Source organism: Puntigrus tetrazona, chromosome 3, assembly GCF_018831695.1.
Source record: "Puntigrus tetrazona isolate hp1 chromosome 3, ASM1883169v1, whole genome shotgun sequence".
Taxonomy (NCBI): Eukaryota; Metazoa; Chordata; class Actinopteri; order Cypriniformes; family Cyprinidae; genus Puntigrus; species Puntigrus tetrazona.
This window is the reverse complement of record NC_056701.1, coordinates 13,473,508-13,501,420: the sequence shown is the minus strand read 5'-3', so window position 1 is coordinate 13,501,420 and position 27,913 is coordinate 13,473,508. Positions and strand designations below refer to the sequence as shown.

General features: G+C 36.7%; 1 protein-coding gene across 2 annotated transcripts; it reads right to left on the bottom strand.

The window, feature by feature from the left end:
* Window position 1: 1 nt before the first annotated feature.
* Window positions 2-27,913, bottom strand: itga3a (integrin, alpha 3a). Of its 2 annotated transcripts, none has more exons than XM_043235269.1 (26): window positions 27,545-27,913; window positions 17,513-17,640; window positions 14,148-14,245; window positions 13,826-14,063; window positions 13,646-13,738; window positions 12,845-13,061; window positions 12,565-12,758; window positions 12,288-12,376; window positions 11,565-11,701; window positions 11,291-11,368; window positions 10,861-10,928; window positions 10,557-10,699; window positions 10,275-10,418; window positions 10,070-10,167; window positions 9,708-9,876; window positions 8,976-9,053; window positions 8,634-8,713; window positions 7,879-7,956; window positions 7,566-7,668; window positions 6,698-6,874; window positions 5,485-5,604; window positions 5,202-5,315; window positions 3,734-3,829; window positions 3,441-3,566; window positions 2,521-2,678; window positions 2-1,801 (listed from the first exon to the last, which is right to left on the bottom strand). In XM_043235269.1, exons 1-25 carry the CDS (start codon window positions 27,733-27,735, stop codon window positions 2,568-2,570), a joined length of 3,168 nt encoding a protein of 1,055 aa, XP_043091204.1. In that variant the 5' UTR covers window positions 27,736-27,913; the 3' UTR covers window positions 2-1,801; window positions 2,521-2,567. The 2 variants fall into 2 exon arrangements, with proteins under 2 accessions (XP_043091204.1, XP_043091202.1); XM_043235267.1 differs by having other exon boundaries at window positions 2,525-2,678.

Sequence of the window (27,913 nt, the reverse complement as noted above, 5' to 3'; positions counted from 1 at the left end):
CTTTTATTAAGCCATCACTTTATTTATTTATTTACTGAGGCAGCTTTGGGAGCCAATTAATGCACACAGCCTTTAGCTGCGTAGATTTACAGGTCACACGTGAGAACAGGACATATTTTCACCAAAGGAACATCTTTAAGTTAGACACGTAAATAACATCCACTTAATTTATAAACCATTTTAAATAAAAATATAAATCACTGGAGTAGAAACACATCCGCACAATCATGACTGGTACTGGACACCTTAAGAGTCACATTTACAACTGACATATCTAAAACCTGACTAAAATGAACAACAATCAGGGAATGAAACACTTAAAAATAGGATGAATTCGATATTAGGTACTGTCCCAATTGCATAAGCGAGGAGTATTTGTGTGTATATGTGTTCGCTGTCCTGTACCGAACGATTCACATTCATATGATGAGTCTTTTTTCTTTGATATCCATTAGTGTTCCACATAAACGTGACCTGATGCAAGATAAAAATATATAAAGCAAGAAGCCAATGAGAGGGATTGTGAGTCATGACTGGGCAACAGATTTTAGCACTATTGGAAAGTCGAAGAGAAAATACAGAGCTATTTTCAGTTACAGAACACATAACATACAAGTCCTCAAACAGACAAATGCGAAAGAGAGAGAAATCGAACAAAACATAGAGCTCAACAACAAGGATGACCCACTAGAAAAGTGAATGACGGTTTTACAGTTTTGATTGACCATTTTCCTTCTAGTTTACAATCATTGATTTTGTACATACATTTTTTAAAAAAATGTACACAGATATTTTGCTGTATTCATCTTGTTGGTCAACAAATATAAGGTTTTGTTAAACAAAATGACTATTCAATATAAAAAAGATTTGTATGTAAAAAAAGATTACTAGAGTACACCTTAAAAATTTATTTTTGAATTTCTGATTTGATTTTTTTTTTTAATTTGTTACTTGCCTTTTCTTTGTACTTAATTGTAAAATTTTCCTAGCAATCTCTTTGAAAACTGTTTCAAAACCATGTTAGTTTTGTCAATGTAAGCCGTTGTTTTTCAGCAGAAATTATTTACAGTAAAATTTTAGCTACATAATTCCCAGCGTGTTGTTTTCTTGCAATTATAGTAAAATAATTACTCAATAAAAAAATAGAATGTAACATTTAATGAAAAATTATTTCTAGCAACTATACAGTTAAAAACACATTGTTATTATCTTCAAAATAAAGATTAATATAGCATTGTTTCAGCAAAAAGTTCTTAACGCCTTTTTTTTTCTTCCTTAATTTTTGAGAGCGTAATTGTAAAAATGCTTCATTCCTTTGTGGTGGGTGACAGTAAAAATGTTGGCAGGCCAAGCATAAATCCGAACTACTGAGCCAGCAGGAGAAATCCTTATTGTTGAGCCTTTCGGCATACATAATAGATGTATTCTGTTGTAAAACTGTAACTAAAATAAACATCAATACAATATGCAGTCTCACAGAGTCATTTGTATAATCAGTTCATGTTTGACAGTTTTGAATAAACATTATTAATTGTATCTTATATCCAGAAAAAAAGCCCCAATCAAATCAGGTAGAGCTCAGGTAAAGTCAATTCCGCTGTCTAAAAGAGACAATGTAAGAGTGCTTTCATCAGTAGTACTGTGTCTTTTCAGTCCAGCTTGTGATCCAGTGTTTCTTATTTTTTGTGGCGTCCACAATTAAAAAGCCCTGGTTTACCTGGTACTGTTCCTTCTTACCAATCTTCACGCCTTGGTATTTTGGCATAGTTCGAGAGTAGGCAGCCCGCTTAAAAAAGCCGCTCTGTGAGAAAACATAAAGAGCATTGTGAGCAAGCATCCTACCACATTATTTTACCAGGATTATTATAGCGACAAGGTAAGCAGCATGTGTTCAAAGAAGCTTTGAGAAATCCCAAAGCTTCAAATGAAGTAATTTTATGAGATTACAAGATTAACATCAAATAGCAACTGAGAGAAAGCATTCTTTAAACTCGAGTCAAATTATGAGGGGAGCAAATTATTAAGAGATAGAGCAAGCGTAAAAATGTATTATGAATTCAGCTGTAGATTGTGAAGGGGGGAAAAGAAAGCTTGTTATCTCTGTAAGAGAAGATGTGATCAGAAGGAGTTTGTTTCCTCAGTTGAAAGCAAGCCCCTAACTGGAAAAAAGAAAAGAACATGGTAACGCAGAAGGAAGTTATTAGTCTTGTCAAAGCAAGAAAAGGCGTTCAGAAGTTGGATTAAAGCAATATACAGTTGATGTTTTAAAACATCATTCTATCTCCAAGATAACAGCATCACAAGCCTGAGGACATAACAAAAAGCCTCACATATCAATTTGTTTCAGGAAAAAAAACAACCTCTAGTGTTTTTGAGAGCAATGATGAGAGTCGAAAAGAGACGAGGCAAGCGCTGTGTCTCAAAAGGGTAGAGGAAAGGCAGTATTAGCGGAGCTTGCATGGAATACATTATTGTTAATTAAGCCGAGCGTTTTAGCTAAAGAGCTGTTGGCTGTGGCACCTACGAATTCGCTATTTGTGTCAGAGGCCCACAATGGCCAATGAATCTCAGTCCTCCTCTGTAAGGCGGTCATTTTCAGATGGCTGTGTTTTCATTTCTGCTTTCTGGGCCTTGGCCTCATAAAGCTCTCTGGTGTTGGCCCTCTTGAAGAAACCGCACTGGGAACAGGATTCAGATATAAGCGATCAAACAAAACACAAGGCATGGAGGGAGGAATTGAGCTAGCTTGGAATCAAGTGTTCTTCTGGTACAAATGTTTTGATATATGTGCGATATATTCGCGTGCGGCATCTATAGACACCATAAAACATTCAACATAAAAAATTTAATTTGTGCAAAACACTGTAACAATGTGGATTGGGAAGTGAAAAGTATGAATTACATATCGTTTATGCTTAAAAGCTATATTGTCTTCAACAAAAATGGCCTTTTTTTTTTTTTTTTTTTTTTTTTTCTTTACATTTTATGTACAAAATTTTATTTTGATGTGTGTTACCTGGACGGTGGTTTGTGTGTGTGGTTTGCGTATGTAAAGACAATTGGTTTTATATGTTTATATGTATTGTAAAAGCTCTAATTATTTTAATTCCTTATGTGGCCTACTATTTGAATCATGTTATCCAACCTATTTTAACCAACCAGTTAACAGAATATATGGTTACGGCAAAGTTTACAGCAAAGTGCCATTATGAACGTGTGAAATATTGCCTTACTGAAAAAGATGATTAAAATGTGTGGCGGTATGTGTTGTTGTTTCTCTCAAGGTGGAGGGAAAAAAAGACAAACTTCACACTTTGTTTATGGTGTCAAAACATAATGGGATAAAATAAAGTTGTTGTTTGTGTCCTTCCATCTAGAATAACACGCAGATGTGTGAACAAAAGGAAATTGTGGAGCATTGAAGTACAAAGGATCCTCACCTTCCACAGTAAAATGACAATCAGACCCAGCAGAATCACTCCTGCCAGTGCGGACACAATGATTATCCACAGAGGCACTTCATACTGAAGCTCTTCTGCCTCTGCAGGGTCTATAGCTACTGTAAACTAAACACAGAAAAGATGTTTACTGTCATTAATCTCTAATGCACCAGAAAACATATACAGGAAATTGCCTCATTTTAATAATTATTTGATTTTCCCTCACTTATGCTAAATGTATGCAAGAGAGAGTTCCAGATAGAAGAGGAAACTCTGAGATGTTGAGTTTGTACCTCACGGGTGTAATTGCTCATCTTGATGCTTGGTTTGTCTGTTTTTAGACTCAGCGTGGCTCTACCATACACGAGCACTCTTGCAGCATTGTAGTCCTGTAAAAAGAGAGCAGAGCACATTTGGGAAGTTGCTTATATTTGGTCTAGTGATGGGTCGTTCGTGAACCATTCATTCACTGCATCTGTCATGTGGCAAAGAAATAAAAGACTTAGGAGGTGATGCTTCTCGTAATTATACTTCATTATAATGATTACCTAGTTCACAATATGACAAAACACTGCATACGTGAATGTGTATGGGGAATTTCAACTCCGTTCAAATGAACAAAAGAACCAGAATACAGATTAGTTCATTTGGCTGAACAAGAGTGTCAGTAAAATGATTCGTTTTTTTCCCAGAGTTATATTGGACACACTCAGCTCAGGACATGGAGTACTCTGCTAATCAGCTGATGAATTAATTCAGCTGGGTTAAATAAGGAAGACGTTTTGAAATGTGCTGTGCTGGTGAGGCTACAGGAACAGACTCCTACAGGGCTATGCTTCTCAAAAATACTGCACCTAAATAGTTCTTAGAGACCAGGGGTACTAATAAGGGGCTTTTGCACAATATAGAACCAATTTCCCCTATGGACCCTTTTTGTTGTTGCACTTCCCAGCAGCAGGAGACGTCTTTATTCGCAGCATCTACAAACGTCAATGATTGGTGAATGGAGGCTTATAGCAGTTTTTTGTGGTGTATAGTGGGTTTCAGTGATAACAGAGGTGTTTCGTATGTGTTTGGCCAATCAGAGTACACTTATGTTACTGATATTTCCCAGAAGTTGTTTTAGACTCTTTAATGAAGCTAAATATTGTCATATATTGTCCCCCCATACAGAGTTCCTAGAGCTAAAACTGCTCTCTCTCTCTCTTTTATACAACTATATATATATATATATATATATATATATATATATATATATATATATATATATATATATATATATATATATATATATATATATATATATATATAAACACACACATAAATACATACATACACTGTGTTCAAAGTAAGAAGAACATTTCCATAGTTAATGTGAAGAAATGCTTCAGGCAATATAACTTCATACATCCACTAAAATCACATTGGGAACAGTTAAATAAAAGTAATGCTTACAAAAGTTAAGGTGGTTCTGAAAAAAAGTCTAGCATCATTTGTTTACAGATGCCTCTTTGCTTCTAATGCAAGTTTTAAGTGTGCAAATACTTTTTGGGGCCACTGTATCAACTTATAAGCCAAAGTATATTGCATATTTTGAAGTACTGCACCTGGTGCAACAAAAATGAAGCCACTTAAATCCTCATAAACTCTGGAAAATGTCACAAAGCAAGTATGGGTTTTATCCTTGAGAGCCTGGCATGCAACAAGCCTGCAGTAATGAGACAAGGATGTGAAGTTTTCAAAAGAAAGCGGAGCTCTGACCTCAAGCATTGTGCTGTTCCATAGGCGTGCTCTGACAGTGAGATTGGCCGAGGTTTCCATGCCAAGCAAGGGGCAGGTGAATGTCTGACAGAGGGCACTACCTGTATCACAGTCCTGACATTGAAAGAGAATGAGCAGTGGCAGCCAAAACACTCTTCATTTTGTCTTTGTCTAGTCTCTGTTGCATACTACATCATGCAAAGTATCAGAGGAGACATGACATGCCAGTATCATCCAGTTGCCTAGCAACAAAACAATGGTTGAGGGAGATGGATATACTCACCAGGTTGGCAGGAGGCTTCCTCTGGACGGCCCGCAGGTTCGGGAGGGCCTGCAGTTCAGTCTGTTTAGACTCCAAGGAGGCCTCGTCTCTTTTCCTCCTTCTAGTCTTGCGCTCTGACACCTAATCCACAGGAGGTAACACATCCATCACATTAACAAGCACATTATATTAAGTGCATGTCAGTAAAATGCTGCAGGGATGATATTTTTATTTTCAAAAACCTGAAAACGAGTTTATTAGCATATTAGCACCTAGAGTTCCTTGGATTCTGTAGTCACCGGAATTTTTGTTAAAAGCTTGAACTAAGGTCAGCGGTTAACAAAAGCTCAAGATATCATGTTTTATTCTACAGCACAAAAGACATCAGTAGTACAACCTTGCGATTTTTCAAATTTTTTGCATCTTGACAAATTTGGGTGCTAACAAATGGCCAAACTGAATTACAGAGGTAGGGCACATCAATCATCCTCAAACCGAACAGGAAAACTCATTATTTTGGTTTGTTTATAATTGCGCTATTCTAACTTCAATTCTCATAGAAAACGTTTCTTTTTAAACATATAACTATGTTTAGTTTTTTGATCTCTGGCAGTTGTATTTTGGCTTCAGAAATCATAAAAGTTGTGTTCATCTGCAAAGATTATCACCATGAACAAAATGTGTAAGAATCATAAAATGTTGGTCACAGAGCTTATTTTCTAATCCAAAAGAATTCTGTCGAGGGATCGAGGGAGACGCTAACTTCCAAGTTGGCCTACAGAAAAATGTGATGCTCTGCTGGATCATATATTAATGAGCATAAGTCACCTTGAATTAGAATATTTTTTAATTGACTTGCTTAGTATGATCTTACCGTCTCAGTTAATTCTTTTTTGAGTTCTTGGATTTATTTGTAGAGCATCTAGACCTCTTAAGCACACGTCACACTGATTTATAGGCACAGAGAGATAGATAGTCTCCGAACCACCTTCTGCTTCATATTAGGAGATGGACTTTTTCTGAAATAATTCCCACTCGGCTTTGTACATTGAGCGAGATTGCACTGCGAGCTGTGGGTAATATAGTTCTGGGAAGGGAGGAGGTCCCAGTCCCAGCATGATTTCTTCTGCTGCTTCTCTCAAGGATTCAATGCCTGGATTGTGCTAAACTGCTCTGTCATCAACACCGTACTGCAGAAAAACAATCAGTGACAGTCAGACATATAATCACTTACAATGAGTTTAAGGGGGTTTATGACGTTATTTTCCGGGACACAGAATGGCTTGGAGGTTCCTGTCATCTGAATCTCTGACAGATAAAGCAGCCACTTCTGATTAGCCACAGCATAAGGCCACTGAAAGACCACTTCCAGATAACCCAGATTTCCCAGAGGTTTGCCAGAAAGAGTCACCTGAAAATGAAAGAATAAATAAAACAATTACTGTGAGTAATTGCAAACTGATTGATCTCACCACAACTAGGACAAGCACGGGCATCACGGGTAGAGCATCGCAATTGCCAATGACCAAATTATTTTACATTTGGCAAAATGGTGCCTAGTTTGTATGAATTCATATTCTCATCTACTTAGGGACAGTTCACTCAAAAATTAAGCAAATTCTATCATTTATTACTCGCCCTCATGTAGTTCAATATTTTTATTTCATTTTTGGACCACATAACAATATATTTGTGATGCATGTTATTTTTATGATGTTTTTGTTTTGCATTAAACTCGATGTTCAATTTTAAGACACCGTATGTCATCTTCCTTTTACGTCTGATGTGTGACCATCTGTACACCATTTGCTAAATAGGCATGATGTAATAAGTCTGAGATTTTGTCTTAATCCGTGTTGTCTGCAGCAAACAATGAGAGATTTTGTCAGTCTTTTGGTTTCTCCACATTTCCGCCTACCATGAAATTTCATTAATCCAAAATCCCACTCCACAATGCTGTGTGTTAACATTAAATATGTTCTCAAAGGCTGTGCTGTGTCACATAGTATTGTTTTCTTACAGTGTTTACAGACATATTGTCCAACACTGGAGACTCAACGCATCACAGCTAGTTATAAATGTAGGCTGTAAAAACATCTTGCCGTCAAGTTGAATTCCACTGGGCTTCCGATGTCACTGGTACTCTGCATAGCTGATTCTCCCTTTACTTTTCCACTGAATTCTGTCCTAAACTGGGATGAAGGGCTACGTGAAAAAGAGAAATTTTCAAATTAATTTATTTGCAAAATGATTTGATTTTATGTAGCTCTTACTAAAGGTAATTTAGGTTAAAAAAAAGGTTAAAAAAGTAAAATGTCTATATAACACTGAAGTGTAACATGAGTCATTCTGACATAGCTTTGAAAAAGTAGAAGAAAAGAAATGCTCTAAGGATAAAAATGGCACATAACTCACATATTAAAGAAGGGCTGTAGGATGTTCTCCACCATCAGCACTCTCGACAGGGGCCGTAGATCATTCTGATCGCTCCACCTGAGAAGTGCAGATGAAATCATCAGCCAAATCTGAATCATACTCTTTGAACAAACCTCTTTCACAGACAATTGTTCTTTCATATGCATATGTTAGTGGTTAAATCTGCAGAACTGAAGAGTGAATCACAGTGCTTTTCACCCTGTTTAATGCACTGGATTCCTTCCTGTGGGTGGGTTAATGATATTCCTTCTATATACAGTTCTGTTCAATTCTCCTTACAGTATTTGCCAGATGTTTATGACCAAAAAAAAGAAAAAAGAAAAATAACTAGTAACTAGTAGTACTATTTGATATAATGGCTGAGATTACATAAACTCATACAAATACAAGCTGAATATAATATTGATAAAAAGAGACATGTAAACCTTCATAATAATTCAAATATATATTTTTGTATTCTTTATATAAACATGTAAATATATGTTACGCAGCTTCTTCAGGAAATAATTTATTGAATGAATTGGGTAACATATCATTAGATTTTAACTCCCTAAGAATCATCTTCGAGATCCTGCACAGGTTATGTAAACTTATGCGCACAACAGTTTCTCTTCAGGATTCTGTGTCTTTAGAAGGGATATTGATTTTTCGCGAGCTCATTTCCTGCAAAGCATCTCTCCCCAAACGTTCAGCCTATTTAAGTATCTGAAGAAAATAATGGAGATTTCTCATACGTTGAGAGCTGCAGTTCAGTCTGAATCTCCTGCATGTCTATTGTGATTCCTGTCGTTTCAAAGGTGATCTCAATCTCCACCTGTGAAAGAAAAAAGTACCCACAAAAAAATAAAGACATCCATCTTCAGATTCATTACATCTGCTTCTAGAAATGCTCTTCACTGCAACACTGTTAATTAAATTCACCTCCTATTATTACATCCTGTATCCAATAAATAATCCTAAAGTCTCATCCAATATCCATTTAATATGGTCGTTGCAATATGTCTGCTGTTAAATCCCAGAGTAAGTGTGCTTAAAAACCTATGAATGTCAAGTCACTGATACCAATGAAGACTTACCCTCTGATTGCTTTTGAAGGGGTCCCCCAGTGTACACAGAAGATAAGGCATGCCGGGAGTGAAGTTAAAATACAAGTTCTACAAGAAGGAAAAACAAGAGACAAGTAAAATTCAGTTTGATGTCTAAATGTACATACACATATTCAAAATGTTTCTGAAAGTTTCTTATGCTCACCAAGGCTAGATTTTTTTATATATACAATTATACAAATTCAACCTATTTGGTTTTTATTTTCATTATATTATAAATTGTAACTTATTCCTAAATCTACCAAACAAAAATAAGCAAAAATAAGCTACAAATAAAGAACTACAAAATCCTTTGCTGAAATGGCTTGTACAGTCAAGAAAATAAATAATCAATGTGCATGTATGTAATGCTTATTATAAATGTCCTGCAGTATCCTAAATAAATCCTGCATAGCCTTTCCACAAACTGCTGTTTTGTTTAGCATACATTGTATAAAACGAAAAAAAATGTACAGTTGTTGCTTGAAGGAGCTATTGCCTGCAGATAAAAACAAAAGATTAAGATTGCATACATTTTGTTTTACGATTTTATATATTTATGAGAAACATTACCAGCTGTTGTCAATTCAGGGTCTAGATCTGGGTCATGGTCTACTACTTGGTAATTTTTGATATAGACTGTTACATAAGAAATTGTTCCGAAGTATTGAGAACCATCGAAGGAACTAAGGTATCATTTCTGAGGACATCTATTGATCTTACCTTGGGGTTTAGGCTGGAGAAGCTGAGCGAGGTAGGAATGGTGACATTTAGAGAAGCACCGTAAGCATCTTCTGCTTTCTTGTCTTGTGATTGAACATTGGACACATTTACCATCAACTTCAGCTTCTTTACATCAGTAGAGTAGTGAAACATCTGCTGGCCATTTCGCCTGTAGAAACACGCATATGAGCAGTTCACATCCAATCTACAAAGTAATGCCAATTTCCATTTAAGTCATTGGTGAGTGTTCATGAGCAAAAATTGGTCATACTTGAAGGGACCTAAGAATCATATTGGATAGAACATATTTTGCATTCAGTAATCGACTTTCCGTTTCACATGAAGAATGATAGCAAGCTTACGTGGGGAACGGCATGTTCTGCTCATCTGTGAATGTAGCCGTCATCTGAAGGTTGCTTTCACATTTGTTATCTGATCCACAAGCTTTCTGAATGTGAATCTGAAGAATGAGATGACATTGGTGAGCAGGTGGTGAAGGACAGACATCGTTCTCCAACGGAAACATCATTTGCATTTGAGTGAGGCAAAGTATGCTGCCAAAGGTACCTCGGCTCTGTTAGTCAGAGCGTCTTTTTGGCTGATCACAGGAAAAGCACTGAGGTCTTCCAACGTCTGCCCGCCTGAGGGAGGAGTCTCCACCAAAGACACCCTCAGCAAGAAAACTATCGGAGCAACCTTGTTTTGGATCGTCTTGGATTGTGAGAATTAAATATATCAGAGAGGCAATATATCAGAGTTATACAAATCCCTGTATACAATTACACAACCCACTCAATTATTATGAGCCTTTTTGAAAATAGCAATTCAAAGAATGGCCTTGTGTCATACCACAAGCTCGAGTTTCAGAGAATGGCAATCTCCAGAAGGATTTACAGACATTTTGCCAGTGTATTTGCCATCTTTGTTGTCAAGGAAACGAACACGAGGGCTCCGAGACGATTGCAGATCGGCTTCCACAGTATATTGAAAAGCTGAGAAAACAACACATCTTTCTTACAGCTACTTCATGTCGGACCTGAAGTCTGACAGTCAGAATGTCAAACAGCACACTGAATCATACATTTTGCACGGCAATAATATCTAGAGGTCCTGCATTTATATTTAGGGTATTAAACTGTGATGCGATACTTACTAATGCTCTTCTGGGAACTACCACTGCCAGTGCTGTATGTGTAGGACAAACAGACTCTTGCTTCAATACTGTATGTGGAAAACACAGCAGAAGATTATATTACAGTACATTTCAAAATACATAATCAGCATTAAGATTGCAAACATATTATGAAAAATATAGATTATAGCATACCATTGATATACATTCTAATTATGCCAAAGGGGTTTTTTTGGTCGGCCCCTCGCATTGATTTGTGCAGTTTTTAAATTAGTCAGTGTTGTTAACTGGTCCTATCTGATCCATTACGGATCCATCCATAATTTTGGGAAATAACTGACAGTTATTATATTGTGACACTGTAGACTACTAAAGTAACTACTGAAGTGGCTCATTAAAATGTAAACAAACAAGTGTGAAAGTTGGAGTGAGACGTTTAGGGATTCATTACCAGGCATCACAGTCTTCAGGGCTGATAACGTCTGGTGTCACAGTGAAAGTGTTCTTTAGGTGAATCACAGGACGCGCTCTTATGAGGGGGAAATCAAAGAAAACACAGTGAGATAAAGCCTGCAGGTCTGATAAACAAATCACTAATCAAAGTACAAAATTTTTAAACTTTGATTTATTAACCGATTAAATAAATTTTGGTCTTTGTCTGCTACCATGATGCTATACAACTAAAATATATAAAATAGCAAAATATTGTGACATGATCAAATCACCTTAGCAAGACCACACGATCATCTAATGATCCAACTGCTATGTCTGGGTAACTGTTCTTGTCCACATCCATGCCACCACTGATGGAATAGCCAAACGTCTGGAGTCCACCTCCTGGGATGTCTTTTCCATCAATGACCTGGGGAAATAACGTTAGAGCAATCAACTGAGTATCAGTGAAAGCAATCACACAAAATGACAATCAAATGATTATTATTACAGTATTAACCTCTAAAAGTGTAAAACAAAACCAAAGTGTGGGATAAGTATCATTTTTGTAAAGGATTTAATACTTTTATTCAGCAAGGATGCATTAAAATGATCAAATGCGTCAAATGCTGTGATGTATTTACTGGCTTATTTTAAATGAGGTTTTTTTCCATCTCCAAAAACATGGCGCATTAAAAATGTCAAGCTGGTCATGATGAAATGCTTATTAAATGCTTATTGGATGTTTATTAAGATTATTATGGTAATCAACAGGCAGTGCAGTCAACCCTAGAAGTGTTTTTCTTTGAGTCTATCAGTGAGTCTTCGGGAAGATTATTCATTCATTTATTATTCATTTTTTATTGATTTATTCATTCACATAAAGACTGTAATTTTCTTCTTAAGAAAAAAAAAAAGAACTTACGATCTTAAGAACTTCTTAAGAATTTTAAGAGCTGCACTTTAGTAATTTTACATCTTAACTCTCAAAATAATACTTAATATTCCCATCTGACCTGACTAGGTGTTTGGGAAATACCCGTTTTGCTTCCCATCCATATCGATACTCTGCCTGTACTATGATATGGAGAACCAACAGCAAAATCTGTTAAGGAACAGAGTGAGAAACAGTAATATTCTTAGTAAAGCCACAAGAAGGCAGCAGAGTAAAATGTCTTTGACTGTATAATGCGCTGCTCTGATGAAGTGCTGCACACAAAAGTGAATTCTTGCAAATAGCCACAAATGACTAAAATTGTACAGAGCCCAATCAGAGAAACCCCACAAACCTACCTTGAAAGCCATCCTGGTTAACATCACCAATAGCAGCAACAGCCATACCGAAAGCTGAGTTCTTAGACCCAGTGAGCACCACATCAGCTTTGTCACGAAAAGACCCGTTTTGGTTCATATAGACATACACCGCTCCTCCTTCATCTTTTCTCCGGTCGAAATAGTAAGGGGCTCCGACAAGCAGATCCTTCCAACTATAAACGAAGACGAGTTAAATTTCCACGTCGAGATTCTCCGTTTCATTATTAAGGGAAAACAAAAAGACAAGAATAGTCTTTACCCATCATTGTCAAGGTCAACAACAGCAACGCTGCTTCCAAAATAGGATCCAACTTGATCCCCCATGACGGTGGATTTTATTTTGACTTCTCCACTGATACCAATTCTGTGAACTTCAGCCATCACTACAGATCCTTTGGCTTCATCTCTTGGAGCTCCTGTTACTACTGTGTCTTTGCCTTTGTACAATACATCTTGAGCCACAGCTATAGAGTAACCTGAAGAGCAATCAGTCAGTCATATTAGTAAATGTAATATTAAAGAAAGCACATGTATGGATTTGACATTGATTTTAAAAACATCTCTAGATATTATGTTTCATGAAAGATGTAATTTGTGTACCTCTTACCACAGGGATTTGTTATATAATAAATAATAAAGATTAGTGCTTATAAACAGTAATGCAACATTTATAGTATTATATGCATAAATACATTTTTCATTTTATTTGTACTTCTCATATTACACAATAATGGTCTTAAAATATATTTTATTGGTAATTTCTCAGTCAAATTTTATGTGCAATTAATATGGGATGATTAATTTGATTAATTGACAGCCCTAAAATATATATTACAGGAATTATAATAAATCTTAAATATATACAAGTATGTGTGTGTATTTATATATACATATAAACACATAGAGTAGACACACTTATAGTACGGACCACAAAACAGTCAAAGGGGGCAGTTTTTTGAAACTGAGATTTATGCAGATTTAGTTTTTTTTGTCATTTTTTGCTTCAAAAACTGAGTAAATACAAGAAAATCCAGAAAGCAAGATTGTAGCACTGCCTTACCAATATATATATTTCCTCTTTGCATGTTTGGAAGCATGCTCCTTACATCATCAATCCTACTTTCAGGGTTATACCACAGCGAAAATGTGTTTCCTGCGTATGACGAAAAATTATTAGAAGAGAGTTTAACATGATTTTTGCATGTAGAAGCAAAATGCTTACAGAAAAAATTCCCCTCACCTTGCCAGTTGAAGCATCCAGGTGCACCCATGAAGACATCCGTCTGAGAGATGTCAGCAGACATTCCAGCAAGACACATGCCTTCATTATTCTGATCATCTCTGGGGTTACACATCTCATAATATGACTGCCACTGAGCGTCTGCTGTGTTGTACTTCAAATCGTTTCCACGAACATAGCACTTCCCAATCATTCGAAAGTTGCTTGTGAAGTTTCGTATGTAACGATGGCCACAGGCCTAGTAATTAGAGTGATGAATAATACTATGTCAGGACAGTAAAAGCAATGCTTAATGTGAGTTGATTTTTTTGTATAAACTCACCAGTACACGGCCCCCTGGTTGACTCTGACTGACTAACGACACACCTAGCCACATCCCATCCACCACATCATTATTAGGCTTCAGTATGTCTTCAACATCTGCGTAACACAAAGCAACTTTTCAGATCTGCTCTTTCTGTGGTACCCTGCAGACATGTGGGGCACTACAACAATAACAAGATTAAAAAAATGTTTAAAGTTTTAAAGTTTTTCAGTCTGAAATTGTTTTAATAGTCGGAGATAGATATATAGATATTACTATATGCACAGTTAAATATTACTATTTATACTACTATTAGTATAAAAAGGTTTTATTGTGTACTTATACATTGTATACAATGTTTGAATTCATATTTTAAATATCATTATGAATTGATATTTTGATAACATATGCCAATATTCTCTGTAAGATAAGTAAATTAGCCAATTTAGTTCAGTTGAAAGCTTTAAGTACACTGCTCTGACCATTCTTGACACTGGGTGTACAAGTTCATGACAAATTTTCACATCTGTTAACTGCCGGAAGACAAGAGTTTGGCTCAGCTTGTCTCTACACTTTCAGAAATAAAGGTACAAATGCTTAATGGGGCTGTAACTTTTTTTAAATGTACATGTTTGTAACTTAAAGATTCTTTTTGGTACCTCAAAGGTACATATTAATACTTAAAGTGTACAGATTTGAACTTTTGAAAAAGTATCACCCTAGTGATTCACCTTTTGTACAGAATCACTCACAGCTTCTCAAGTGCAATACCTTTAGCACTCATTCATCCCTACGGAAGAGCTTTACTAGTACTAAACGTCCCTGTGGGTACTAAGCATTTCTTATTGTACTCCTCCTCTAGCAACACCAGAACGATTCACTTGGTCTCTTGAGACCGGAGTATGGTTTCCCAGAAATCTCTATATTGTAAATATGGACCTTGGAAGAGGTTAAATGAGTTTATTTATTTGGCTAGAGGTAATTCTAGTGGTGGCAACAAGCATCCATGTTGTGTCTGTAGGCTGTCGTACTCTGTGAGGTTAAAATATCCCTTAGCTTTTGCCTGCTCTTATTTCTCCTGCTCTTTTTCTAGCAAAAATTCACTCATCATTAAATGAAAACTTAAAGTGAAGACCTGATTATTTCAGGATCCTTGTCTCAAGTCCATTGTTTTTAAATGTTTGTGCCACTTCTGTTATATTTTCACACTTAAAACAATAATTTGGTATTGCTCTTGTACCATTGTGCTCTTTTATGCTGAGAAAAAAGTCACCTGGCAGTCTCCCGAGTGGTTCCACTGCTGCCAGCATTAAGTCTGAGTATGCTTCACTGGGTTATATAACACTTTTAATTGTCAGAAAATTACTTGTCTTTAAATATATAATATATTTTGGTTCAATATATGTACCTGTTGATCACAAAATAGCCTTAAAGCCTTTAGGGCCCTATTTAAATGCAAAATCTAAAGCACACGGCACAGGTGCGCTCAGGGCGTGTCCAAGTCCCCTTTTGCTGTTTTAACGACAGAAAAACGGTCCGTGAGCTCGGGCGTATTGTCAAAATGGGTTGTCCCTATTTTCTTAATAATTAAAGGATGTTTTTTTTTGGTGTAACATCCAATAAACCAGTTATCCTCAAGTCTGGACCTCGAGATTCATTTTCCTGCAGAGTTTTTGCTTTAACCCTAATCAAGCACACCTGAGCATGCTAATCAGTGTCTTCAGGATCATTAGAAAATCACAGGTAGGTGAGTTTTATCAGGGTTGCAGCTAAACTCTGCAGTGCATTGGACATCCAGGGTGAGATTTGAGGAACCCTGCAATAAACCAATCAGTCTCATCTCCCATTCCCTTTAAGAGTGACTTGCTCATGCGCCATGGTGGATCACTATCTACATGTCATAATTTGTTGGCAGAAAAGTTGAACACTTCTCAAGCAAAGAAACTGATCTGCTAATGCACAAGGCTAATTCTGATAAACACAATGTTTATATGTATGTAGCCATATAATACAATAATACTGTAATTCTTTAGTTTTTCATATTTGGCATGTGTGCTGAAACTAGCAATCACACTTGCGCTGCACCTTACGTCATATTAATGATAGGGTCCATCCACTTTTCTTTCTTTCTTAGTAACTTTTAGGGAGGTGTAGTCATTTTGGCCACACATCATTTTAGCACTTTGATAAGAAAGTATTATTTTGCTGAATAATTGAATCATTTTGACATTTTCTTTGGTAACTGATCAAGCAGCTGTCTGTTGTTCAAGAGTGACTTGATACAGGAAATGGGACAGCTGAAACCCATGTCTTGCATACGTCTTTGCCTAGAGGTTCTTGAAGCACTAACACCAGCTGCAGTCCACTCTTTGTGAATCTCCCCCACATTTTTGAATGAGTTTTCTTTCACAATCCTCTCCAGGGGGCAGTTATCCCAATTGCTTGTACACTTTTCGACCACACCTTGTGCAAGGTGTCAACAGTCATCTTTTGTACAACTGTAAAGTCAGCAGTCTTCCCCATGATTGTGTAGCCAACAGAACTAGAATGAGAGAGCATTTAAAGGCCTTTGCAGGTGTGGCAGAGTGTGGCAACAGGTATCTTCAGTATTCAACCTTTTCACAATATTCTAAATTTCTATATTAAATAGATATTAAATAGAGATATTAAATTTCGGGTTTTCATTAGTTGTCAGTTGTTATCATCAAAATTAAAAGAAATAAACATTTGAAATATATCAGTCTGTGTGTAATGAATGAATATAAGTTTCACTTTTTGAATGGAATTAATGAAATTTATTCTAATTATATGACCAGAACATGTATATACAATGAAGACTAACATGTCATCTAAGAGTAATTTTTTTGCTGAAGGTTTTAGAGCGGGTGTACTCATCAATTGTTTTTAATAATTCATAAATCATATAAATGTCATAGATTTTCCCCTTTATGAAATATATGAAAGTAAGCAAATTGCTGCCTTGGAATTGTAAGGTTCTATCTGCATTCTTAGCCTTTTTGAGATACTAAGGCCCCGTTTACAAGTTTTTAGAATGAAACCGATCCTCTTTACACTGATGTTTCCGCTGCGTTTTAGAAACAATCTCAGTTGGGCAGTCACGCCATTGTTTTCAAAAGTCTCTGTTTTGCTCCGTTTACACTAGTGCGTTTTCATTTTAAAACGCATAACTTTTGCTACGGTTTACACTTACTCCAGCGTTTTCAAAGTCAGACAGAACCTTATAATTCCAAGGTGACATAATTTATAAATAAATGCATTTATGTTTCATATGACTCGCATTACAATAAGTAAAACTAAACACAACTACAACAATGAAAAAGTGAAGCCAAACTCATGGCTTGTATCAATGTCAGAAAAATTACTTGAGAGAAGAAGGTTTAGTCTTTTGCAGTCTTTAGGGTCTGCAGTGATTGGACAGGCATATACGTCTCCAGTCTCATTGGCTGACACTCCAGGCTCTGCTTTCTCCTTCGGTGCTCCTACAAGAAGTCTGAAACATGTGTAAACCTGATTTAGCTCAAGTCTGTCTCGAGGCAGGGTATTATGCCACATTTGCTGCAGTACCACAGCAATGGCTGTTTGAGACAAAAAAAACAACAACACGCACACACATTTTTTTCACATAACACTTTCAAGGATAAAGCAAAAATTCACATCCAGCCTTGTGCCAGGTATGGCTCATATTTTACCTTATCCTCAGAATTGAATGTAACCCTTATCTGTCTGGGCTTGCCGCACTACGTGAACAGATTTTGACTGGAAGGACTTGTTAGAACCCATTACTTCCAGAACACAGTGCTATGGACAAAAAAAAACGTCGCTTAGAAAGCCACATGTTTTTTTAAAGACTTACTTTTGGCATTTTTTGCGAGAGGATGGATCAGAATTGACAGGAAGCGAAGTGGAAGAGGGGGAGAGGGGGGCTAGTTGAAGAAAGGTCCTTGAGTCCAGATTTGAACAGAGGATACCTAAAGCGCAACACACTATATGTCAGCGGAGTGCCCACAAGACTATCAGCGCCAACAAGCCACATGCTTTTAACTATATACAGAGCCCTGCTGGTAAAAGAGATTAACATAAAGCATCTAAAAACCACAGGAGACAGTGATCACACTTGACTCAAATGTTCATTTTCAGACGGTGGGATGAATGGATTTGTGTAATGCACCACGGAACGGGTATCTTCACACGTTCATGTCTACTTCGCTTTCCACAGGCAAGCTATTATGATGCATACATTCTTCATCCCTTCCAGGGAAAATGGCTTACTCAAGCTCCACCTATGTAACCGATTCGATTTTGATGACAAAAAAGCGAGGCAGCCTTACAGATTAGAGTCAGGCCTACGATACCCACATCATGGAAGAGATGCAATCCTCTAGAGCCCTTGAGGTAAGTGAGCAGAATTAAAGCGGCATTTCATTAAACTCTAATCACAAAATCAATGAATTTTATTTCAATATTTGTGAGAGCACGACAGACATAATAATGACTAAAGCGGTGCTGCCTGCAAGCTTGATTCATTAATGTTTCATGACTTTTGGAGACACGCACCCTAGTTGCTATTTTATCCACCTTGCAGCCTGAGGCCTCATAAATATTCCTCTCTGTGAGGGATGAGATCTCATCAGATCATGACTTGTGTCTAACGGGATTATGAATGGGCTTTAGTGGGCGATGCGGTCATTTCATCTTCTTTAAAATTCTGTTTGGTGAATTTTAACAGGAATGTATTATGTCTGACAGTCCAAACATTCAGCAGAGAACTTGGATTATAAGTAACATGATATTTGCCACAGTAAGTGGTATTTTTGCATTTTTTGATTTCTGTATGCCAGACCACTATGCAGAGACAGTTATAAGTAAGCCGTTTGTAAAGACAACTTCATACTGCAAGATTTAAGCCCCGATTTCCTCTAGCCGACAAGTTTTGCAAAATTGCAGATGCCTGTGAAATATTTGGCATGTTAAATATCTGGACCTGTCTGCGAATCAAAATCCTGAGTGTGTGAAATGAGTTCTGACTGAAAAATACGACCTACAGCCAACAAGAGAGCAAGATACATGGCAGCGGAAAGATCGTGAGAAAATACAATGCATTATGTTCAGGAGCTGCAGCTCTTAAAGTCATAACAGCCAAAATAACCAAAATTTAACATTTTTAATTTAGTGTATTGCATTTTTATATTTCCTACTTATTGAAGGGCACGCGTAGCTAAATATAATGTATTTATGGGAAGATCATTTAGTCATAAAAAATGCTGCTAAACAGACGTTTAAAAAAAGGAACTGTCTTTATGTTGTTCCTACATTAGTTTAAAGACTGAACATAATCATTTGCAATATAATAGCATATACTGTATAAATACTTCAGTGTTAGGTGGGATTGACTAATAAATTGTGATTCATTTCAGAAAAGAATTTGAAACAAATTAGTTGAATTTTGAATCAACTGTGGGGTCTGTTGAGTTCCATTATATGGACATGAAAAAATATTTTAAGGAAAGAAGTCATACAGGTTCGAAAAGATATGGTGTTGAATGATAATGTTTATTTTGGTGTAACTGTTCAATTAAAATCATAATTGTATGTCTGTCGTATATACGTAAATGCTACAAGTGAACATACTGAAATACATTGCCCAAAGTGAGCAACAAACACACATTCTGAGGTTTCTTTTGTGCTCAATTTTACAACACTCCTTCCAGTGGTGATTTGTTTTCGTTTCTGTACTTGTTCATATGCATCACACATTGTGGTGAGGTAGACTGCAGTGAGGACACAGACTGAGGTCAGAGTCAAAGGGAGGGAGGGAGAGGGGGAAGATAAAGAGGGACAACGAAAGACAAAAGGTGAAGTGAAAGACATCTCTCCCTCTCCCTTTGGGCCTAATTTCATTTGGACCCCAATGATCGTCCCCCTCAAACCACCATCACAAACAATCAGCTGCCGTCTCCGCCTCAAATGCTATCATGTGACTACAAATTTGCTTTCAGCAAGGACAAGACAGGAAATGAGAAAGTCGAGAGAAGGTGAATGAGCAAGACAGAATGTCATAATCCTCCTTGTTGCTACATGTTCACCACCTTTTATGGGGGCTGTTGCTTATTTTATATGCAAAAAAGGTGTTTACTTTTGTCTTAAAGGTGCGGCAGCATCAAAATGGTGTGTTTTATTCTAAGCAGAAGTGAGAAGGTGTTTATTAAAATAGTAATTGAAGACCAAATTCTAATGTTTTTCTGCCAAAAAAAAGTGTGGTTATAAATATAATAGACAACATTATTAATATAATGATATAAATAGACAACATGGGAAAAGTCTGACTTAAAACACAGAATCTGCAGAGACGTTTAATGCAGTTTGTTTAGCAAATCATACTTCCAGTGCATTACACCTGAGCCTGTTTATGCTTAAACAGATACTAGTCACATGGGTTTTACCACTACAATTATCTACAGGTCTAGTGGCAAACGTCACATACCTCAGAGGCAAGTTTATGAACCGCAGGCTGCTTGGGGGGGGTTTGCATTTACTGGTGCTTCATTTCATCGAAGCTGCTCTGTTTGAGAGCATATGACTCAACCAGAATAGATTAATTTAATCTTTTCCACAGCATTAGTCTTCATTTTGCTTTTCTGTCAGATGGAAACATCCTGCAGTACGTTTGAACTGCAAATAACACTGAGATTTCGCTTTTATTTCTTGGTCTAGTGAATCTTTTGAAGATATGTACTGACATTTGGCTTTTTCCTCAAGAAGTTTAGAAGCTGGAATATTTTAGCGGAATGACTATTACTTTTTAAACTTCGTTCTAGCCCTATTTATGATTTACACGGTGATTCGTTTTTTGACTTAAATAAAACAGCTATGAGTCAGATCACTGGGCACACAACTTCCTGCAAGCTGCTGAAGAAGGTGTGTCTGCTTCAACCGTTTCACCGAGTTCATAAAAGGTAAAAGGGCCAGAGTTCACATGTTACACCTTTGTTTGATATGTGTGCCTCCAAGCTGTTCAAAGGCCTAAACTTTCAATAAACAGGCCTACAGAAAAATGTCTCACTGGCCACGCTCAGTGCTCTAGACAGTCTGGCCACGAACAAAGAGCTTGATTAGGAGAGAAAAACTCACTGGAAGTGCTGCACACATTCAAGTTCAGGCAGGTGAAATTCACATCCCTTATCTCCCACATATTGCTCTGAATGAACAGAAAAGCAACCATAACAGAGTCAGCACTAAGCTGCACAATAAATGACGTGCACAGAGAGCTCATTACACTTTCAAGTGAGTGGGTGAGCAGAGATGAGAGGCATCATATTTGTGCAAAGTTTGTTTCAAAACATAAGAAACTTCCCAATGTATTCTAAGACACCTTCTCGAGGCCAAATTCTAGGCAGCACAGCGTATGTGCTTTGTAGAGAAGTGAGTCCAACAATGCACTGTGCTCAGTGAAAACTGTCCCCATTTTTTACTTTTACATCATTAAGAACATAAGTTACTTTACAGACATGTGTAATGTTCTAGATCAAATAAATTAAGCTCTTTTTATTCATGAGCTCTTTCACTGAACTTTCTGTTCATCAAAGAATCCTAAAAATCCTAAAGACATGGTTTCACAACAACATTAAGCAGCACGTTTTGAACATTGATAATAATTAAAAATGTTTCTTGAGCAGCAAATCAGTATAATAGAATGATTTCTGAAGGATCGTGTGACATTGAATCCCAAAATCCCAATATTAAATTACAAATATATTAAAATAGAAAACAGTTATTTTAATATTTTAATTTTTGTTGTTTTTACTGTACAAATAATGCAGCCTTACTTGCTTACGAGACATCTTTCCAAAAAATTACATATCTTACCATCCTTAAACTTTAGACAGAAATTTTATACTCACATTTCATATAACCATTCCATACAGGAACTGCATGAATCAGAGCTGCTGCGGCCACTAAACTGACAATCGTCCTGCAACTAGAACATTCACAAGGTGACAAATCTCATTCTTGACATTCCAGCTGTTACAGATTAATGGATAATATCTAATCCAAAAACCCAGGATGCTCCACATGCACAGCAAGTCATTATCCCTCTAGGCTTTCCAGCCCAGAGGCGAGACAAACATACTCCGCTTCAGCTAAAAGTGTTTTATGACGTACTGCCTAGACCACTCGATGATTTTCATAGAGCCTACCCTACTCCATTGACAACTCAAGCACCATAAAGGCATTTTTAAATATAATACTCAGACATAATGTTGTTTTGTTGATTATTACTGGATTTTTCAAATCTTATCACGATTCACTTGTAGACTTGGCGTAATACTTGATGGATGGGCCTGCCCTGTTCGCCAATGACATTAACATTACCCGACATATTTGACAGGTATTAAAATGACAGCGTGAGGGATAGAAGTGCAGTGCGTTCAATGGATTGTAATGTAGTTTATCAACATATCAGTTGTTCAGCTGACGAAACATCTTTGTGATTTGAAAAATGAAACAAGCTGACAACAGTCTGTGCCACTTAACACATCCCTCACAGCCTTGTTTTCATCCACTTTAAATTCAACATGGTTTCTAACCTGATTATAGTCTATTTAGTGAATTTTCACATTTTGCTAGAAGTGAAAGAACACTAAACACCAATTCAGACAAAGCTTTAAATATCTGTTAATCTGAGTTTAATCTATTCCACTGTCTAAAGTAAAAATAACTGCAAATTTGATCAGACAAATAGATTATTCCCTTATCTGACACCTCGCCTTGTCTGTCTAACCTCAGCCGCTAACAAAGCATACACCACAAGCTAAAAGACACAGGAAATCACACAGGAAACTCACGTCACAGCTCAATTTACAATAAAACCTGAAACCTGACCTGCTGACAAAATACAGTTTTCCTACTGACAAACAGTTTTCACTGAGGCAGAACACCACCATTAAAAATGCATGAAATAATGTAATTATACAGCAGTTAGTAGCAGCCCTTTAATTTGAATGGTCAAGCAGCGCATCAGCAAGCCAGTGTACTAACTGCAAAGCTTTCTGAAATGACTGTGCAGTTCTTGTAAAAGTCTGTCATTCATTAATTTCTATATATAAATTTGTGTTACTTTACAAAACAGTATTAATGCAGAACACTCACAGAAAGCGTTTCTGAGTAATGGGACAGAACAGTAATAGGGGAACTACAGCTTAGAGACTGGTGAGAGACTTTACTCAACCGCATGTCAATAAACAGTCACTGTGGTCAGCTTATAAAAATAAAGTAGGCAATCAGGCGACAAGACCAATGAGATAAATAAAAAGTTTCAAAATCCAGCATTTATAAAAAATGTTTTTAGCCTTTCCAGTTGTTTTTTTGTTTTTGTTTTTGTTTTTTTTAATAAAAGAATGTATTAAAAAAATAAGACGTTCTTACATTGTTGCCTAGCATATTTTGTGGAGAACAAAAGAGAAGTCGAGGTGAGACACCAAGTGCGAGTGGTTTATTTAAATTAAAAGGGAAGAAGCTTCACAGCAAAAAAAAATTAACTGCTTTTGTCTAAAAACCGCTTATTTAGGGAATTCACAGCCTATCAACTAATATGATTACCTTCAAACATATATATATATAAAACGTCTGCAGAGCAGTGGGACATGAGGAACAGGATTAAGAATATTTCAGAACAGTGATTTTGAAGCTTGTGAATCCATTAGAACTGTTTGAAGACAGAATTCTGATTCATATATGTATAGATTTTTTGTGCATCCCTAGTTTTGACAGCATGGCAACAACTATTCCTCTTCTCTAAAGCCGTGCAACATGGCCCCCGCCCCCTTTGTTTATCTGGATCTGTGATGTCACAAACCTGGGACGTAGTTTGTTGTAGTCCCATGAGATGTTTATGGCATTAACCTGCCATCATTTTTAAAAAACGAACTACGTTTACATTGAACTTTCAATATTGTAACTTGCAGATATTGTTAAATAAGATAAACAGAAAACATAAAGTCACATAAAATCCCAACACAAAAACGGCAATGTACACCATACTGACTGTATGTTCTCACTTTAAATGCTTTAAACATGTGCTGCAGTTGTTCTGCTGTTAAATGGACCTAAGTCTTGAAAATGTCAGCTTGTGGCTTTGCAGTGAACTGCATGATAAGCAGTCGTTTGTGGTGAAGAGGCTCTGAGAACTTCTGCAGCTCTAGCTCAGCCATCACAGAAAGGAAACTGATTATTAGTCTATGACAGTGCTTGAGACAAATGGCCAAAGAACAACTCATAGTAACACAAGACGTCCTTGTGTGCCACTGAGACAAGCCCTTATGGCATTCGACAAGATGATGAATGTCTAGCCAGTCCAATTAATATCATCGTGACTGATCTTGTTTCTCAAATTCTCGCCGCAGATAAGATCAGGAGGACCTCTGAATGGTTTACGTGTACTTAAAACATAAATCAGAAGTAAGGGATGTTATTTCTCAGCATGAAAACCACAAAACAAGTAAAAAAAGTTTTCATTACAAAAACATGCACTCTTAAAAATGCGAGTGCTTCACAGGAGAACATTTTTTGTCTAAATGGTTGCATTAAGAGACTTTAACATCTGAAGAACCTTTCTGTTTCCCAAAAGGCTCTTTGTGGTGAAAGAAGGTTCTTTAGATGATAAAAAAAAAAGTTAAGAAATCTTTGACAGATTGGTTCTTTGCGGAACCAAAAATGGTTCTTCTAAAGGCACTGCTGTAAAGAACCTTTTAAGGAGAGGCAGACGCTCTGAGATTCTCTGAGATTCAATCGGAAAGTCACCAGAAAATATATTTAGTAATACAGACAACCTCACATTACTTTATGACGACTCCTCTAGGACACTGACAAGGGCAGACGCAGACACTGAATCTGTGTATCCTCTGTTTGAGCTTTAATGCATTTAACATGACAAACAGCAAACATTTACACCACACTGTTTTTGAGAGAATAGAATTCACAGACCACAAAGAGAAATGAGCCAGTCCAGACAGCACTGCTCTCTTGTGGTACAGTGTCCTACATCTGTTAACAATGAAGAGACATGTCATATGATTTATTTAGTCTGCTTTATGTATACTTCATTCATTCTAAGCCCGTAATGTGTCTGATACAGTCGAATCAGAGCATTAATCAAATGAAATCAAATGCAATTTCATCATCTCAATTGTGTTTGCAGAAATGACACATGAAACAGATATGTGGTTTTCTTGTGTGTATAGCTTTAGGCCGTTATACAGATATAAGTCTGTAACGTGTTGCAGTTTTTAACATGCTACTTTGTGGATTTGACGACTACGTTGAAAAATCAGGGTGCTCTATTATGGCACAGTATAGCTGTCAACAATTAAAATGCTTCAGCAATACCTTAGTTTTAAATAAAAGCCACAAAGCGCCAAGTATTTTGCCTGAGCGCTCGGAAAACCAACCGCAAATTGTTATTTTACGCTGTTTGGGTCATATTTATTGGTTATATGCTCAAATGCTATTTCTCAATTAAAGTTGGGCTGTATGTTGCGAAGGGCTATCCGAAATCAAAGAAAACAGCCTGCGTGAGTCAATGCAGTTAAGTGGCTGGCTTTCATTGTGAAATCTGTGGAATTCTGATTTCCTGAGGAGATGAAAAAAGCATCATGTGCAAACCAGTATCTACCTGCACTATCATGCAAATTTACGCTTTTCTGCAAAGCTGGTGTTTTTTTCCTACAGCTCCCACTGAGGATCTGTGAAAAAGATTTTATGCCCCACTATAAAATTAATTTATAGGTGATAGAGCGCAGATAATATGATATTGTTGTTGAGCTCGGTCTTCTTGCATACTACTAACTCAACTCTGTACTAGTTATTGTCTTATGAGGCTGGTGATACAGGTCTCACGGCACTCATAAGCGCCAATTCATTTAGTGAGAATCATAAATAAGTGAGCTACAAAGCAAAATCTACTGCCTCAGTCACGAGCAAATGGGCCTCAGAGGAACTTCCTGACTATTGTAAATGATCAGTGGGTTTCTAGAGATATTTCACTGCGGCAGGGGATGTGCGGTCAATGTGTACAGCTCAGAAGCCCTTAAGCAACGCTATTGTGCTTTGATTATACAGTTTCTGTGTCCATTTCACAGCTGTTATTATTTCTGACTCTTTGGCCAGCTGTACCCATAAGGACTTTTATTCATCACTTTTGGTGTTAAATCTCACAGTATGAGGTCAAAAATCTGAATTTGAGCAACAGTATTTGAGAACAAAGGCAGCGACATTTGTTGTAGCAACCATAATGGTTATAAAACATTAGACAAGTGGGTGCATGACCTGCCCAGCCCTAAGCCACAGTAACGGACGGCTTTACCACGGTCTCATATCCTCTTGTGAAATGGAGCTTTCATGTTAATCATTTACCCGAGTTAATCAAGTTAATTCAATGCCACAAAAAACAGAAACAAGAAAAATTATGAAAGCATTTCAAAAATTTCAGACAAAACATTGACAATGACAAACCCACATCACAAATTCATATCTTCATATTAGAAAACCACAAAAAAAAATAAAGTGTGCAGCTTACACTGTAGCAGTAATGATATGCCATGTGGAATAATATAGTATGGTTAAATTTACTATACTATATTACTACTAAGTATTTGTTGTTTTAGATGCTACTAAATGTGCATTTTACAAGAGTCAAGAGTTTCTACAAAAATCTCATTTAATAACTTTACAATACATTTTTTGAGTAATGAATATCAATTTTCTTAGATTTTTCTACTGTAAAATTGAATTTAAAAAAATTCAAATATATAATATTTAAAAAAAAAAAACTTGAGACAAGACATGATGGTTTTTTGGTCACATGACAACAAAATGGCAGCCTGCAGGACGGTTACTGCTGACTTGGATTTAGTGAACAATATATTGTTTTAAAATAAAATGTATTTACTGCTTTGTTTACAATTACTACTACTACTAATGATAATAATAATTAACAACAAACAACTAAACTGAAATTCCTGAATAATCTGTTTTATTAGTTTTTAATTGTTTAAAAAGCGCTAAACAATTCTAACACATTATTTCTTTTCCTTTTTTGGACTTTAAAACACCCAAATGCCTTTCAATTCAGAAAAATGAAAACTTGCTCATGCTAGAAAAACATGCATTCAGACAACATGAATAGCGGCAGGCTATTCTTGCACAAACTTAAAAAAAAAAAAAAAAAAAAAAAACCGGCGTCACTGACACCTAAAAAGTAAGTGCATTATAAAACATCGTTAATGCAGAGGCAAAACGCTCAACAGGTGCACAGACTTGAGAAGATATTGTCCTTCTCATGACTTTTCACCTGGGGTCAGGTAATAATAATGCATAAAAAAATATATATATATACTTACAGGTGTCGTTTCTCTCCTACGACCTGCTCGTGTAGCGCAACAGAAAGTCCAAAGAAACTGCCAGCTGTTTTTCCCTCTTTGACGACTGGAGACCTCACATCCAAGTTGAACGCTTGACAGCAGCGAACGGCGCTCAACGCGAGCACCAACACAACCGTGTTTTTAAGTCTTTGCCGGGGAAATACATTCATTTTTAGAAAAGTCACTCCAACGTTTTTGTTAGGCTAGACAGAAACAGAGAGCGCAGGAAGATGAGTCCGCCAGGGTCTGAACAGAAGCGGATTTGTCAGACTCTGTGAACTGATTGTTCATATTCGTCATTCTTTCTTCCGGGGTTCGCGCCAGTCATCGGTGAAAACCTGTCTGGAG